This window comes from Babylonia areolata, chromosome 6, assembly GCF_041734735.1.
Source record: "Babylonia areolata isolate BAREFJ2019XMU chromosome 6, ASM4173473v1, whole genome shotgun sequence".
Taxonomy (NCBI): Eukaryota; Metazoa; Mollusca; class Gastropoda; order Neogastropoda; family Buccinidae; genus Babylonia; species Babylonia areolata.
The window spans coordinates 35,928,725-35,944,769 of NC_134881.1; the positions used below are offsets into that span (position 1 = coordinate 35,928,725).

Sequence of the window (16,045 nt, forward strand, 5' to 3'; positions counted from 1 at the left end):
AAGACTTTAAAGCAGAAGTACAGACAACCGGGAGTGGCGCATGTTAGCAGCCTGAACTTGAAGTTGAGTCCAATACAGAGGAACCCCTGGGAAAACACGTGACTCTTAAGTAACTCTAAGTGACACACACACACACACACACACAAAACAAAACAAAACAAAACACACACACGCTAAAAACCCCACATGGAACAGTGTTGTTATATTCGTACAACGCAGTAATTTATCTTTTTTCTCATTAAAACATGGGAAGCAGGCTGTTGTGTGGCTGACGTCACATATTTTTAGCCAATTACCCGTCATGTTGCAACTTCCGCCCAGCATTCAGTGCGTGGTGGAACTTCCTTCGTTTCGGGGACCCTCACATGTTGAATTGCGACGAAGTATATCGCTAAAATTTCGATTATTCTGCGATCTGTTTTTGCCAGGAAGTCGACTTAGACTCAAGCAAATATGCCTAAGAATAAAGGTAAGTGAAATTAATGTAGTATAGAATCAGTCTATGGTTACAAAACCTTTCTTTCTTTTACATGAAAGAGCAGATGTTCGTTAATCACAAGCAACCAGTTCTGATATTTCACAGTAGCCGCCGCCAGATAGTCGCTCGTACCCTTGGAAAAACCGTTTTTGATTCGTATTGATTTGCTTAGTTAAGATATTTGTAATGTATTTGTTAAAGTTTGCCACAACCAGAACAGACAGGACATGTCCTGTGTTCTCTTTCCATGTTGAACTTCTAAGTGATCACCGAACTGTGTCAACAAAATGGTGCCCGTGGACAAGTGTGTTTTCCTATCAAACCCACAGCATTTTCTTCATCTAGTATCTTTGACGCAAAATCAGAACTCAAAATATGTTGTCTTCAGTTGATATCAACAGTTATCATTGCATGTTATTTGACTCTGTGTATACGATTGAGCTTACCATGGTGATGCACTCATGTTTTAACATTTTTCTATGTTGCATCATAAACACGTATTAATTTCTTCAAGATTGAAGCTGGTTGTTCATTGTAGCCCACTCATTTTATTATTATTTCTTGTTTTGTGTCAAATTAATTCTAGATTGAAACTGGTTGTTCATTCCAGCCCATTCGTCCAATTTGCCTTATCAGCCCTTCTAGGGCTTCCACCTTCATCATGTAACTGTTCATGGATGTAAATGATTCTTTTGTTTCTTGATGTCTGGATGTGCATTACTGTAAACTGCACCCTATGATGTGTCAAGTTGTAATAGACCGCTGAAGAGTTCCGCAGCCATCTTGGATCTTGCACGTGCGCATCTAACTTTTACTCAAAATCGCAAGCAGTGTCAAAGGCGATCGACAAAAGCAGCAAACATGCGCTGTTCCCCATTTCTTCAGTTAGTAGCCTCCACTGCTACAATCAAACTATGTACAATATATGCATGATAGAAGAAAAAAAAAAAAAAGCAAAAAGTCGAAAAAATATGCCTTCTGTTTCGCACGTTCTACCTCTCTCGATCGCCTTGTTGCTCGAAATTTCTGAGAGCCAACCAACTTCGAGAGCACAGATCATGTGACGTGCCTCTAAGTCATGTAAGCACAGAACTCTCCAGTGGTCTATTGTCTGATGCTGATGAGCCATGCCCTGTTAAAATGTTGGTTTTTAAATTTTTATATAATTTTGTTTTCTTTTTTAGGTTAATGTCAAGCTAGGCCATTGGATCTTATTGCATGGTCATACGAACATAGTTTTCTTTCTCAGTTGATATCAGCAGATCTTAATATGATCCAGTCTGCTGCTGATGGTTTGGCACACATGCTCATTGGTGATATGGTCAGTGTTTATGAAGATTAGTCTTTTGCTGTAACAGTTCTTTTCCTTTGGCTTGGATTCTTCTTTCCAAATCCATTGTGAAGGTCCATGTCTCATATGCATATTGGAAAATGGAATGTACAGATTGTCTGGATAGTTCTGATGTTATATTTGCTGCGATAGACCACTGGAGAGTTCCACAGCTCTCTTGGATCTTGTGTATGCCCATCTAACTTGTAATCGTGAGCAGTGCCAAAGGTGATCAGCATAGGCAAAAGCAGCAAATGTGTTGTTGCTTGTCCTCCATTTCTTCAGTTGATAGTGTTCGTTGCTTCAAGAGAAAAAAAGAAGCTGCCAATAAAAGGTAATTAAAAAAAGAAGCCTCCTGTTCTGACTCTCGATCGCCTTTGTTGCTCATTTCGGAGAATTAATCAACTTCAAGAGCATAGATCATGTGACATGCCTCCATAAGTGATGTAACTCTCCTACAGTTGTTGGCATGATTTCTGATTGGGATCCTTCATTTTTAATGATGGATCCCCATTCAGTACTTGCTAACTTCAGTTCATCAGTTCTATCAGTAGTGGTAATGGTGGTGTAGTTACTGGGTGGTGTTGATTAGCTTTTGCTTAACCCTTTCGCTGCCAGGAAAATAAGATTTAAGTGAAATCTATTTGCCAGGGTTTTTCCACAAAAAACGGGTATAAATTTTCAAAAAATTCTGTGCTCTTTGTTATTGGAGAAAGACCCATAAAAGTATATATTTTCTGAAAGGTAAATGAATAAAGAATACAAAACACATGCTGTTTTCCCATTTTATATATTTTTAGTGACATGCTGTTGTTTTGAAATCAGTGTTTTGTTTTTTGTCACATTTTCAACTTGTTCATTACAAACATTAGTCTGGTAATTTGCACAAAAACATCATATTTTCTGGACAAATGGATATCTGCAAACACAAAATAATACTAGAACAACCACAATATATGTATATTTTTTTAAGAGATAGATACACAATACATTGTGACTTCTCCAAGTGATAAGATGGATGTGAGGCCACGCCCCCTCAGTCTCCACCCCCCTCCTCCTCACCCCTCTCACACGGTCACTTGATTCAGTTCTCATCAGACCGCGTTGGCTGCGTGCCAAGACTATCGCTCTGCTGCTAAATCGGTCATCTGTCGTCTGCTAAGATCTGTACAGCCGGCATCACTCACTGACAGTCGCATCGTGGCCACTCTCTTCATTATTCATTTATTTTCTATCAGATCGTCCTATAAATGTTCATCTCTATCTTCTCCTTCGAATTTACGCTTCAATTCTTTCTGAAGCATCAGCTAAAGAAAGAAATCATGGTTGATTTAGTTCGTCACGATCGCATGTCTTGAGCACGGCGTCAGTCCGACATTTTGTTGAGCGAGCGAGGAGAGAAGTCAGGCAAACACTTGGACAGTGACCCAACCAAAACGTTCAAATAAAGGACTGCTTCATGACGTAGATGGGGTTTCTAGCTATGAATAGAATCTAGAGAGATTCCCCAGGCTAAAGCTACCACTATTTTTGCCAAGGAAGTGAATGCAAACCAGGGAAAAGTCAGAATATTTCGATGACGAGTTATCTCGTCATGCAGGCAGCGAAGCATACATGCTTGCCATGACGAGTTATCTCGTCATGCAGGCAGCCTAGGGGTTAATTAATTTTTCACGATGGCCCATAGTGCTGCCTGCCAGACTATGTCAAATGCCTTTTTGAAGTCTCCGATAGTATGAGGATGTAGAATTCCCTCTGGTGTTGTTCACAAATGGAATACTGGTTTAAAGGACTGTTTGATGGTACTTGTGGAATATGGCTGATCCGCTGTCAGCAATAATGGTGTCAGCATGCAGCTGAAATCTGTTCAGAATGATATTGAACTAGCTTTGGTGAACAAATGATGGTGTAGTTCTGGCAGTGTAGATTTCCCTTTCTTCAGAAGGATGACAGTTAAAGATTGCAAGGGCCATTGGCCTGTGTGCCAGACTTGTTGCAGATGGCAGTTAATGCCTCTTGATCATGTTTCAACTGAGAGTCCTGCAGAGACATTGACAGTGCCTGCATCTTTTTCACATGATTTTGACTTCACTGCTGTTACATTGTGCATACTCGACAGGGTATTTGAAAATCATTTGGAGAATTTTGCAATGTTAGCACACTTGGAATGGAACCCTGTGGTCTGTTGTAGAGTTCCGAGCAGTAATAATAATGATGATAATAATGTACATTTATATAGGGCGTTTCTCCAGAAATATTGCTCAAAGCACTTTACATTTTGTTCTTCACTCCCTGCCTCCCCACCAGTACTCCTCCCCATCTGCACCTCCCCCACCACCACACACGGAAGCATGTGCCAGAAAACAGTCATGCAACTGAACATTGGAAACCACCCACCCACCCATGGCGCCCTCCAGAAAACAAATCCCTGCAAAAAGCACTCGGGCACGCATACACACACACAAACGCACAGACGCTCACCAGCACCCTGCCACACACACATGGCAAACAGCCTCTCCACAACAAAACATGCACCCAAAACCAAATCACACCAAGATCAGGGGGGGAAGAATCCTGTTACTGTAGTTGGAAAAGATGTGTTTTCAGAGCAGACTTAAAAGATTTCAGCAAGACAGAATGACGCACATTTTCTGGTAGTTTGTTCCACAATGATGGAGCCTGGAAAGAAAAAAGACCTTTGACCCTGTTGTTTCTTCTTTACGATAGTTTTTTTTTTTAATTTTTTTTTTTTTTTAAGCCTAGTATCAGAAACAGAATGAAGGTGACAAGTTGGAATGTGCAGTTCAAGGTCAGAGAGGTAGCGAGGACCAAAGCTTTAGTGGGCAGAAAACGTCAGAGCAGAAAGCTGTATTCAATTCAGTACTGAGTCCTGCCTTTTTTATCAAGACTGTCAGTCGCCGTCTTTGTCCTGAATGGTGCTGTTTTTGTTTACTTTGTTTGGTCAAGTCTTTTACTACCTTCGAAGTCCATCTTTTTCTTATCGTCTTCACATTGTTGTTCAGTCTAGCATGTCTCATTCTTCATTTTTTGAGTGATGATTACATTAAGTTTGAATGAATTTGTTTTTTTTCTTCTGACAGGAAAGGGAGGTAAAAACAGGAGGAGAGGCAAGAATGAAAATGAAAACGAAAAGAGAGAGTTGGTCTTCAAAGAAGATGGCCAAGGTAGTGTTCCACCTCAAGTTATTTTTGGATTTTTCTTTGTTTTCTATTTGTCTCTGTCACAGAATACACACACATTCTCTCTCTCTCTCTCTCTCTCTCTCTCTCTCTCTCTCTCTCTCTCTCTCTCTCTCTCTCTCTCTCTCACACACACACACACACACACACACACACACACACACACACACACACACACACACACACACAAGTATGATGAGATAAGAAGTGAGTTCATTCCGCCAAAGTATTCTCGAATTCCATGTATGCTAAAATTCTGCTTGCTTATGTTTAGTACTAATGAATCTGTTTTAGTTTTTGTTCACAAAGCAGTGAATGTGTGGATGCAAGCTCTCTCCCTCTCTCTCTCTGCAACATACTCAAATAAAATGTATGCAGCTAAAGAGGAAGAGACGTTTAAAGAGAGTGGGTCTTTCTACAATCAGTAAGTTGAACATTATTGAACAAAGATGATAGAGAAATGAGGTATGAATGATTCAGTGAAAAGTGAGAGCCAAGTTAATTAGCTTAATAAATTAGTAAAGTTCTATTTGGATAAATCTTAACTATGAAAATTTACGTTTTGTTTTTAGGAGATACAACACTTAATTTAGTTCTAGATCTTGGATATATTTTACACATGTGCAGTCAAGTATTGGAGTACTGAACCCACCTTAACATTCATTTTTCTTCTCTAGAGCTTCAAATGTATTTATTTAAAAAGAAAAGAGAAAAGAAAATTGTACTGTGAGGCAGCTATGTCAGAATAATCTTCTTTTTTTTTTCTCTAAAGCTTCAGATGTATTTATTTGAAAAGAAATTAAGAGAAAAGAAAATGATACTGTAAGTGTAACTAGTGTAAGGTAGCCATGTCAGAATAAACCCACAGAAAAACTGATATAATGCCATATTACTTTGAAAATGAAATGGTTACAATTTGTGATGGATGCGATTTGTGTTTGTTCAGAGTACGCTCAGGTGACCAAGATGCTGGGCAATGGTCGACTGGAGGCCATGTGTTTTGATGGGGTGAAGCGCCTGTGTCACATCCGTGGCAAGCTGAGGAAAAAGGTTGGAGCTGGTTGACTTGGTTCAGTTTGGGGGTACTCCTGGGGTTAATGAGCTGATCCATATGTGTTGGAAGAAAACTGTTATGTCCTTTTTCGCACTTCCATTAAAGTGGGTCCTGGTAAATAATTTTCTTCATCTCTTTTTTGTTTTTTTGTTTTGATAATTCTTTTTAATGTATAATTTTTTAAATTTTTAAAATTAAATTCTTCTTTTCAGGATTTTTTTTTTCCCTTTTTTGGGGGAGTTTCTTTTGTTTGTTTGATCTGTTTCTGTTCTCACTTAGTATTTCATAGGTTTTATGTGTCTGATTTAAGAAAAGAACAAGCTCAAGCTGTCCTTTTACATGGAGCTTACACAAGCACACACACACACACACACTCTCTCTCTCTCTCTCAGTCTCTGTGATGCACATATTAACAACCCCCACCTCTCCCCCGCACCACCCCCCTCCTCCAAAAAAAAATAAAAATAAAGTTGAGCTTTTTATTTAATTGTTAGTGTTCGTCCCAATACTGAAAAGGAATATTGGATGTTTTGCAGTGAAGACATGGAAGAATGGCCCACCAAGCATTATGTTAAAAGAACTTTGACTTCCTTTTTCAGGTGTGGATCAACGGCGGAGACATTATTCTGCTGGGTCTGCGTGACTACCAAGACACCAAGGCAGACGTGATTCTGAAGTATACAGCAGATGAGGCCCGCAACTTGAAAGCTTATGGAGAATTGCCAGAATCAAGTAAGCCAAGAAAGAACAAAGGAAAACAAAAAGAGAAAAAAAATTAGTGTGCCAGATATTGGGGGTATGGTCTCCATGATGACATGGGCCCTGTAATTTCACACAAAACTTTATTCAGTATAATAGAATAATTAAAGAAGAAGAAAAAAGCCAACTGAAATTCTTTTTTCCCCCAAAAGAGGTGATTTCAGCTGTCACCTGAGCTGATTTTCATGCATTTGACAAGACCATGTTGTCTAGCGTTTGCATAGTGTCTGTTTAGGTTTTTTGTCTGATTTTGTTTTGTTCCATTTTCTTTATTTCCCCTTTTTTTTTTTAATATATGTTTTTTTTTCTCATTTTTATCCTTCACTAAGTTACGTTTAAGTGTGTACCAGCATCAGGATCTTAAGAATCCCAATTTCTTCAAAGTCTGAAGGCATTTCAGTAAGTATCACAAAACATTCAGGTTAAAATGTGGTGATACTGCTAGTTTGAACCAGTTTTTGTGATGTTGTTTCAAGACCTGTTCTGGTTTGATCTGATTTTGATGCTAGTAGTTCCATGAATAATAGTGTTGAATAAAAGAAAAAAATGTCAAATCTATGATAATGTTTGAAAAAAAAGGAAAAATTGTCAATTTGTGTAATGATGAATTAGTATTCTATTCTATCCTAGGCTTATATTTATGACAGCTTAAACACTGAGAACAAGGGTATTTGCGTTGAAAGTTGCAGTATAGGTCCAGAAAAATTGTCAGAAGTTTCTTTGACCTCGCAAATTAGTATTAAGCGTTTGATTGATTGTGTACTCGATCCTGTAGTTTTGCCTGATTATAGCAAATAAAATCAACATTTGATTTGTTGTTTACTTTGGAAAAAACATTTTATGCAGAAATGCTTTCTAAAGATGATATGTAACTGCCCCTGTTAACGTTTTTTTCCTGTGTCCTCATTTACTTGCAAGCTAACTGCCAGTAACACAAGCAGAGATGGATCAGGATATGTGCCTTTGTATTTTAAACACTTATCATACTTCTTCCTTGTTTAATCTTTCTGCTTAGTTGCAGTCTATGATGGCACTTTTTCAGCAACGACAACAAAAGATCAAAAGATATTTCTTTATTTGTTGACATCAACATCAGTTGCAAATGAAGAATACAGCAAGGGAAGTAATTCAACCAGTGTCATGACCTGATGAGGTTGATGAAGTGATTTCAAACCAGATTTCTATTATATTTCTAGATAGTTTAGCTTTCATTTCAGCTAGTGGGCAGAATGCTGTACACAGACTTACAGTAGAAAGTAAAATATGTTGATCCTGAACCGTCTTAACATTTTTCCTCCAGTAGAAATATGTTATTTTGACACAAACATAGATTGGTGGTTGCTTAAATGACAAGGCACACATTTGAGAGCTCTTGAGAGAGAGTTGCAGCTGAACACATGAATGTAAATATATATGTCTTTTTTCCCCTGAAAGTGGAGTAATGCTGCCTAGAAGGCCGGGTAAAAACAGTCGTACACGTAAAAGCCCACCTGTGTACATAGGAGTGAACGTGGGGGTTACAGCCCACGAACAGAGGTCTTTTTATTATTATATGTGTATATATATATATATTTTTTTTTTTTTTTTTTTTTGTACTGTGCATTGTTTTTGTCATGTTTTTCAGCCAAAATCAATGAAAATGCTGGCATGGAGGATGACTTCGATGAGAACATCACCTTTGACAACTTCGATGATGATGATGAAGACGATATTGATGATATCTAGGTGAGAGATGCTGAGCATGATGGTGCTGTGTATGTTTCCAGTTGGGGGCTTAATTGTCATTCATAATATAATTATTGTGTATGTTTCCAGTTGGGGGTTTAGTTGTCATTCATATTATTATCATTATTATTTTATTTTTGGTGTTGGTTATTGCACGTGTGGTTTCACATCCTAAAATAAGCTCTTCATAGGTGTTTTCTTAAGTGACACAAATGCAATGCACTTTGTACATATTTTGAGTTCAGATGTAAATAAAATCGTGGATGAGCTCTTAACAGCTGTGTACAATGTAATTCTAGTGTCCTCTTGTCTGCTTTTAAAACCCCTTGACTGCAGGGGAAAACAGTCGAAAGAGATGTTTCAAGTCATAAATCAGTATCCAGAACAGTCATCCATAAACTGAGGTAATGGTCTGGAGGTACACCACTCTTGATCAAATATATGGATTTTCAGCCTTATAAACTTATTTCCCTTCTTTTGATGATGTCATGAGTGACGTCACTATGGATGTAAGTGCTATGCCCAAAGGCAGTCAGGGGATAGTTCAAAACAAATGTGATTCAGAACTTTGGCATTGACCTAATTTTAGATCCACTGTACATAGTAGCACCAGTGGTGGCTTTCTGACTTGCTGTTAATGATGTTTTTTTCTCTATGTTACAGACTTCACCAAGGGGGATCCTGTTGGGCGGGGTTAAGCTTATGTATCCATGGTTTTTGTGTCAAGGTGTGAAAGGTGTGTGTGTGTGTATGCTCATGAGTCATATAACATTTGATTATTATTATTATTTTGTTGTTGAAAATATATAAATAATATTGAAATCTAAGGTTATAGTCACCAGTATTATTCATATGCAAGTATACATCTGACATATGATTTAGTCACCAGAATTAGACTGGGTTTTTGTTTGTGTGGTTTTTTTGGTTTTTGTTTTTGTTTTTTCTGAATGTGAAATCTGTGAAGAAACCAAAACAGGTCTGAGAACTGAAATGTTCTCTGCAATAGAATTATTCATTTTTTTGTATGTTTTTTTTGTAGTTATATTTATTTATTTATAGTTTTCACTTGTGTAATTTAGTTTAAGAAAGGGCATTTAAAAAAAAAAGTTATTCTGTATGAAATCATATTGTCCAACATTGCACAATGATAGATTTGCAAAAACATTTGGTTAAGTTTAAATGTTGGAACATATTTATGAAAAAAAAAAGAGCATTGAGAGCATGTGGGTGTTGGCGAGCAATTGTGTTCATGCATGTGGAGTCCTGTTTTTCTGTAAGATTTTGTTTGGCTTTTGTTCAGTTTGATGTGCTGCTGGGCTACAAGTGATGTTATTTGATAGATCTCCCAGCCACTTTCCAGCTTCTGATCTTCCCTTAACACATACACTTTGGTCACCGTGAAAAGGTGACAAGCACATATATACATATGTACAATGTAGAGCAGTTTAGAGAGCCAGTTGCATGTGTCATTGTCAGTTGTCCTGAAATAAAAATCCCCGTTATAGAGTTTGTGTGCCCCGAAAAATATTTGATCCTCCATATCTTCAGAATTTTTTTTCTCTATTTTTCTTTTTTGAGGAGGGTTGGATGGGTTATTTGATGTATGAGAGAGACTGTGGTTTTGCAAGTGTGTCTGAATTTGAATGGTGTAAATAGTTGTGTGATTATTTTCTTTCTCCTTTGTCCTTTTTTCAGTTTGATGCATATGCCACATACAGTTTGTGGCAGTATGTAAGGAAATAATTTGGTAACATTGATTAAAAAGAACAGAAAAAAAAAGAAATGTGAGAGGGTGGTAATGGAAATTGAATAATTTAGTCATCTGTATGAACTGTCTGCCGGGCCAGTCAGACTTCTACCCTTGAAAATCATGGTTGAGAATGAACAGGATAATTCACAGTAAATTTGCGACTGGCTCTGAAATTAAGCGTTGTTTTGCACTGATTTGATTTTAGGACCATTATTTCAGTAGATCGATAAGTAAAGTTCTATCAGAATAGGATGTTTTAGCAGTACCAGAGCACAGATTACAGAAAAATGATTCAGTTTTATGCAAATTTTAAAGTAAAAATGCTGTTAAATCGTTCAGTGGCAAAAAGAGATTAGATTCATGAACAGTTGGATAATCAAAATGTTCAGTCTTGTCTAATTTCATTCTGAATGAGTTAAGAAGGTTGTATGGTGATGCTGTGACTTGGAAATAAATACTGGGCTGATCCTGGATCTATTGTTGTTTTCTTTTGAATGAGGGATGCATTTTCATCACATTTTTGTCTTGTAAGCTTTTTACTTTGCCCCAAGGCTGCCATACCAGTTGTGACTTTTTAGTTCAAACAAAGTAAACTTCTGGCCATTGCTCTTTTTTCACAACTATATGGATCAGTAGATTCAGTCTGAAGCAGGAACAGGTGCAGTTGCAGGTGATTTTTGCAGAGAGCATACATTAGGACTTCCAGTCAAATAAGTCACTTCAGCACCATGTGTGGCAATGACAATATTTACACATTGTGATCCAAAGGAGATCTGCTCATTTTGTCATTCACATTTTGTATTTCAAATAGAACAGAACCTAAAATTTTGTATTTAACACTCGGTTCAACAGGCAGCTTTTTGTGCAGGGGAATGTTCTGCTGTGATTTCTTAGACTTGAGATGGGATGCAACATTCTGAACAGTTTGAAGAGGTTGAATGGCAGGAGGACAGCCAGTCAGTAGAGATATAGTGATTAGTCCAAGAAAGTGCACATTTGTCCCATAGTCCCCACTATTTTCTCCTCCTCCACAAGACCTTGAGTTGTGGTCTGGACTCTTTTAAGTCATTTGGATGAGACGATAAACCGAGATCTTGTGTGCAGCATGCAATTAGTGCACGTAAAGGAGCCCACGAAAACAAAAGGGTTGTCCCTGGCAAAAATCCACTCGATAGGAACACAAATAAAATTGTAGGCAGAAAAAAATACCCCCCAAAATGGGTGGCAGTCTCAGTATAGTGATGTGCTCTCTCTGTGGAGAGCAGCCCCAATTTCACACAGAGAAATCTGTTGTGACAAAAAAGAGTAATACAATTCAATAAACCTCTGCACTCAGCTCTTTCAAGTCTGGTTTTGAAAACTACTTCCAAATTAGCTCCTGCCTACCCCCACCCATTTCCTTCCATCTGTAGTTTCTGTTTTATCAGTTTTGTCATAAATCCCTTTGATTCAGAGTCATACATGCATGTGAATGTCTGGAGTGAAAGCGTTTTGATTTATCTGCATAAGATTCTGTGCAACATAAATCCATTATTATTATCTACTCCAGATACCACAACACACATTGGAACAGATGTGATGTTTAATCCAACAAGGGCCAAGTTAAACATGTTCCTAAATCGTGCATTGTGGGTTAGAAATGACCAAGAGTTATCTTCTAAAGCTCCCAACGGTTGCTCTTGGATTGGCGTGATTCCCAGGACATTATTTCTGAGCCACGTGTGAAAGATATTCAGAAAGCTTACTTTCAAAACCAATCCCCCATTATCCAATCTCCCTCAAACAAGTCAACAAATTATTCATTGCGTATCTTAATGGGTTAGAAAAGATTTATTTTTTTTAATAATGTATGGTTCTCTTTTCAGCTGCAAAGCACAGAAAGGGACATTACTTATACTGACTACAATAACGAAAGATGTTTTCATCCATGGAGCTGGAGGAAATACTGCTTATATTGCTGGAGTGCAAAAATTATTATTATTATTTTTTTTCTTTTTCCTTCCTTTTAAAATATTCTTTTCCTACCCATGAACTAACTAAAAAAATTATAGACAGAAAGGGCTGATGATTAAAACATGAAATCAAGGACCTGATAAAGTATGAACATTGGTAAATCTTTTGGCATATTTCTTGTATCACTTCTGCACAATACACCTTCCAAACCTGACATGTCTGACAGGGAAAATGACAACATTTATCAGTGCAGTTTGTTGCATAGCAACCACATCCTTGACAACAGAAGGTATCGATAATTCATCAACAAATACAACAGTTGATCATAAGGAACATCAAGTGTGGGTATATTTGACAACAATGATGGGAAAGAAAATTGTGACTTTTTCTTGAGTTTCATGGAATCCTCAGTGGTTTGTTTCCTTTGCTGAATCGATGTTTCTTGCATGCATCTCTTTAGTCGGATGTCTGTGAGGTGAGCAAATGGTGAGGAGAAGAACTAAGCTTCTCCATTTCTCACTAATTATGCTTCTTTGGGGCATGGGGGGTTGGGGGGGGGGGGGGGGGGGAGGAAAAAAAGCTTAATCCTTAGCAGAAACGTGCACTTTTAAGCTTGTGTTTTTCACGAGAACTTTGTATTGTGACTGTTCATGACTGATCAGTTGAATACAAAATGTTTTCTTGGTTTGAATATTTTCAAGGACACCTGCAGAAACAGCATGTTACACCATTCCCCTTTACATATGCAGATTAAGTACTGAATTTATGTATTATCACATCTTCAATAATGAAACTTACGCTGTACTAGTAAAAAAAAAATATTCATAATCCTAAATGGATCACACTCATTTTTTTTTTTTTTTTTTTTTTTTTTTTTTTTCCACACATTCTACCAATAACAGCTGTTTTAGCCCCCCCCCCCCCCCCCCTTTTTTTTTTTTCCCCCCAAAACCCATGATCGCTGTCAAGGCAGGAAAGTCATAAATGGTAGACTTGATGAAATACTGTGAGAAAATGTCTATGCTTCAAACTAATTTGGTTGGTATATAGTATCAATGCAAGATTCTATAAGACACATGCAGACACGGCATACTGATATACTGAAACAATTACTTGGCTACAGTCCATTTTGTAATAAAGTAAGATTATTTTCTGAATTGGCCATTCAAATTTAAAAACAATAGTCAAACTTTCCACACAATTCATTGGATGTTTTGTAGGGGCATTCAAAAAGAAAACATTTTTCAATTCATTATGCTGCCAGCATTGGATACAAATTTTTCAAAACAAAATCTTAAAAACTTAATTGGAGGTGAATCATTTTTAGGAAGAGGTAAGTTCCTGTACTTCTGTAACCGATTACTTTCTGAATTCTGTAATGCAGTCTACCAGGCAGTTGCTTAATGCATCAGTATTTATGAGAAAACTTGAATTCATCTACCAGATTTAGTCCAATTTGAATTTCTCAGCTCCCATTACTAAGTATAGCTGTGAAAATCATTGCCATATGATATGTAATGTTGATCATAAGCAGATAACAATCTCCCAATGAGATATTGTGCTGCAATATTTTCAAGATCAAAATTGCTGTCTGAGTTATTCATTCAACACTTGTTCAGTGATGAAAGTGTATTCAAGTTGGTCATCAAAAATGTAGCGAAAGTGTGACTGAAGATTAATGATTGAGGGAAAACTTTCAACAGGAACTTTGCATAGTCTATTGATGTTTGCAAAAGTTGTGTACCCCGGCTCCCCTTTTATTGATTTATTTAAAAAAAATAAAGTGATACTTCATCTTCTGCACCCCTTGGTGGGTATTAGTAAGGCTCCCATGCTTCACACACAAATTTCCACTCTTCCTGACTTCAGGGAACTATCAATGACAGGTTCGCTGGCCAGAGGACACCACGCAATGTCGTCACGAAGGTGGAGGGAAAAAAACTGAAGTTGCCATGAAAGTAGAGCATGAGAGGCCACAGAATTCATACCTTCCTTTTTCTGTTTAGGAAATCTACTAATGTGATTTCATATCGGGACTACAGTCCATGCTTCATTTCATATTATCAGAATAATATAATGATCCTAATAATACCATATAACATATTCTGGTGGTCAGCCAGAAAGATACAGACACCACCTATTCATGAGCAAATTTGTGCAACATTCTTAAGAGATGAATTAAAGTTGATAACAAATGACTACTATTTGAGTATTCCTTTTTTCCCCTTTGAGGCCTTATCCATTTGCATACTTGGCTCTGGATAGTGGTTTGTTTTTTAATGTGTGCATTTTTTTTTTTTTGTTCCCCCCCTCCCTGCACTGTTTAATTAAGCATGATTGAAGCGCAAGAGCCTAGAGGTTCAGTCTAGATTTGACACGTTTATGAAAGCTGGTTGAAAGTAATATGCGACACCCATGTTCTGATTGGAAGGGTGTTCATTGACAGCTTTCTTTTGAACGTAAGCTACTTTCAGCTGTCTAATAAGTGCAAAACTGAACCAGTCTGAACATGCAATGGTCATTGATAACTGATTTCATTAGTCAAGGACTGTAAGATATGGGACAACTTCTCCAATTCCTGAAGCCTAGTATAATACAACAGGTCATATACTGCTGTTCCGGGTATAAACAAAAAAGAGAAAAATCTTTAAGTCCAACCGCAACAAGATAAAGCAGACATATGTTTTGTATACTGCAACTGAGCTATTTATCTTTTGGCGAAAAAATTACTGTGCCATTTACCTGAAACCATGATGTACCAGTTGGCAAATCATATCAAAGAACATCATCCGAGACAAATGCCACATGAAGAGGATGAGTGGATAATGGAAGGAGGGAGGAGGAATGTTAAGCAAAACAAATATGCATACTTATAACAACAAATGCACAAAATAAAAAATCAGAAAAATATAAAGTCACAAAGTGGGCCAGATATGAAGGCACAAGAGAGTGAAAAGCCAGCAAAACGTCAAACAGACCACTAGCACATTAGCTCACATGTAAGAGGAAAGGAAAGGAAAAGCAAACAGTTAAAGACTTATCCAATTCCCTCATAAACACATGTACCACTGCAACGGGTGTTTCACGCTATTGTTGCCTACTTTTCTTCTTTTTTTTTTTTTAATGTTAAAGAAACCACAAATGCATCTTTTATCTTACAGCTTTGTGATTTCAATATGGATATGTTTGGTCCCATTTCTGAACTGATGTGTTAACATTCTGTAATGTCCACAAACTTGTTTTGAAAAAATATTGCGGCCATAGTGTAAACTTAGGTAGCTACTTACTGGTCAACTCTATCCACTTTGAAAGGTTGACTCACATGGGTTGCTATCTTATGTAGCTGTCTCTCTCTCTCTCTATATATATATATGAAAATTTGTACAAAACACTTTCACAGTTTTACACAGGAAAGAAAGAAAAGAAAAATCTGATGACTTGTAAATTCTGGTTAGTGTCAAGATTCAGTATGTTCTTCATTTTTGTTAGCTGTGAGAATGCATTGATGTTTCTCTTTTTTGCTTATGAGAAAAAAGGGAACAGTGAGGTATCAGCAACTGTGGTTGAATTCATATGATTTTAAATAATTTGTTATTTTCCATTTTTTTCTGAAGGAGAGGGTGATGGTAAGAGGTGGTGAGGGTAGGAAAGCTCGTATTCCTCCAAGAAACTTTTCTGTCCCCCACATTTCTTATTTGTTTTGTGAAATTGAACATAATGCACGCACCTCTCCAAGTTTCTTAATTTGGAAAGAGCTCCTCGTGACCTTGAGCAAAGAACAAGCACGAGTGGGGAT

General features: G+C 37.4%; 1 protein-coding gene across 1 annotated transcript; it reads left to right on the forward strand.

Annotated features, from left to right (window-relative positions):
- The first annotated feature begins 311 nt into the window (after positions 1–311).
- Positions 312–10,769, forward strand: LOC143282973 (eukaryotic translation initiation factor 1A, X-chromosomal-like). Its single transcript, XM_076588903.1, has 6 exons — positions 312–469; positions 4,910–4,993; positions 5,955–6,058; positions 6,662–6,794; positions 8,446–8,546; positions 9,210–10,769. Exons 1-5 carry the CDS (start codon positions 454–456, stop codon positions 8,544–8,546), a joined length of 438 nt encoding a protein of 145 aa, XP_076445018.1. The 5' UTR covers positions 312–453; the 3' UTR covers positions 9,210–10,769.
- Positions 10,770–16,045: the final 5,276 nt, after the last annotated feature.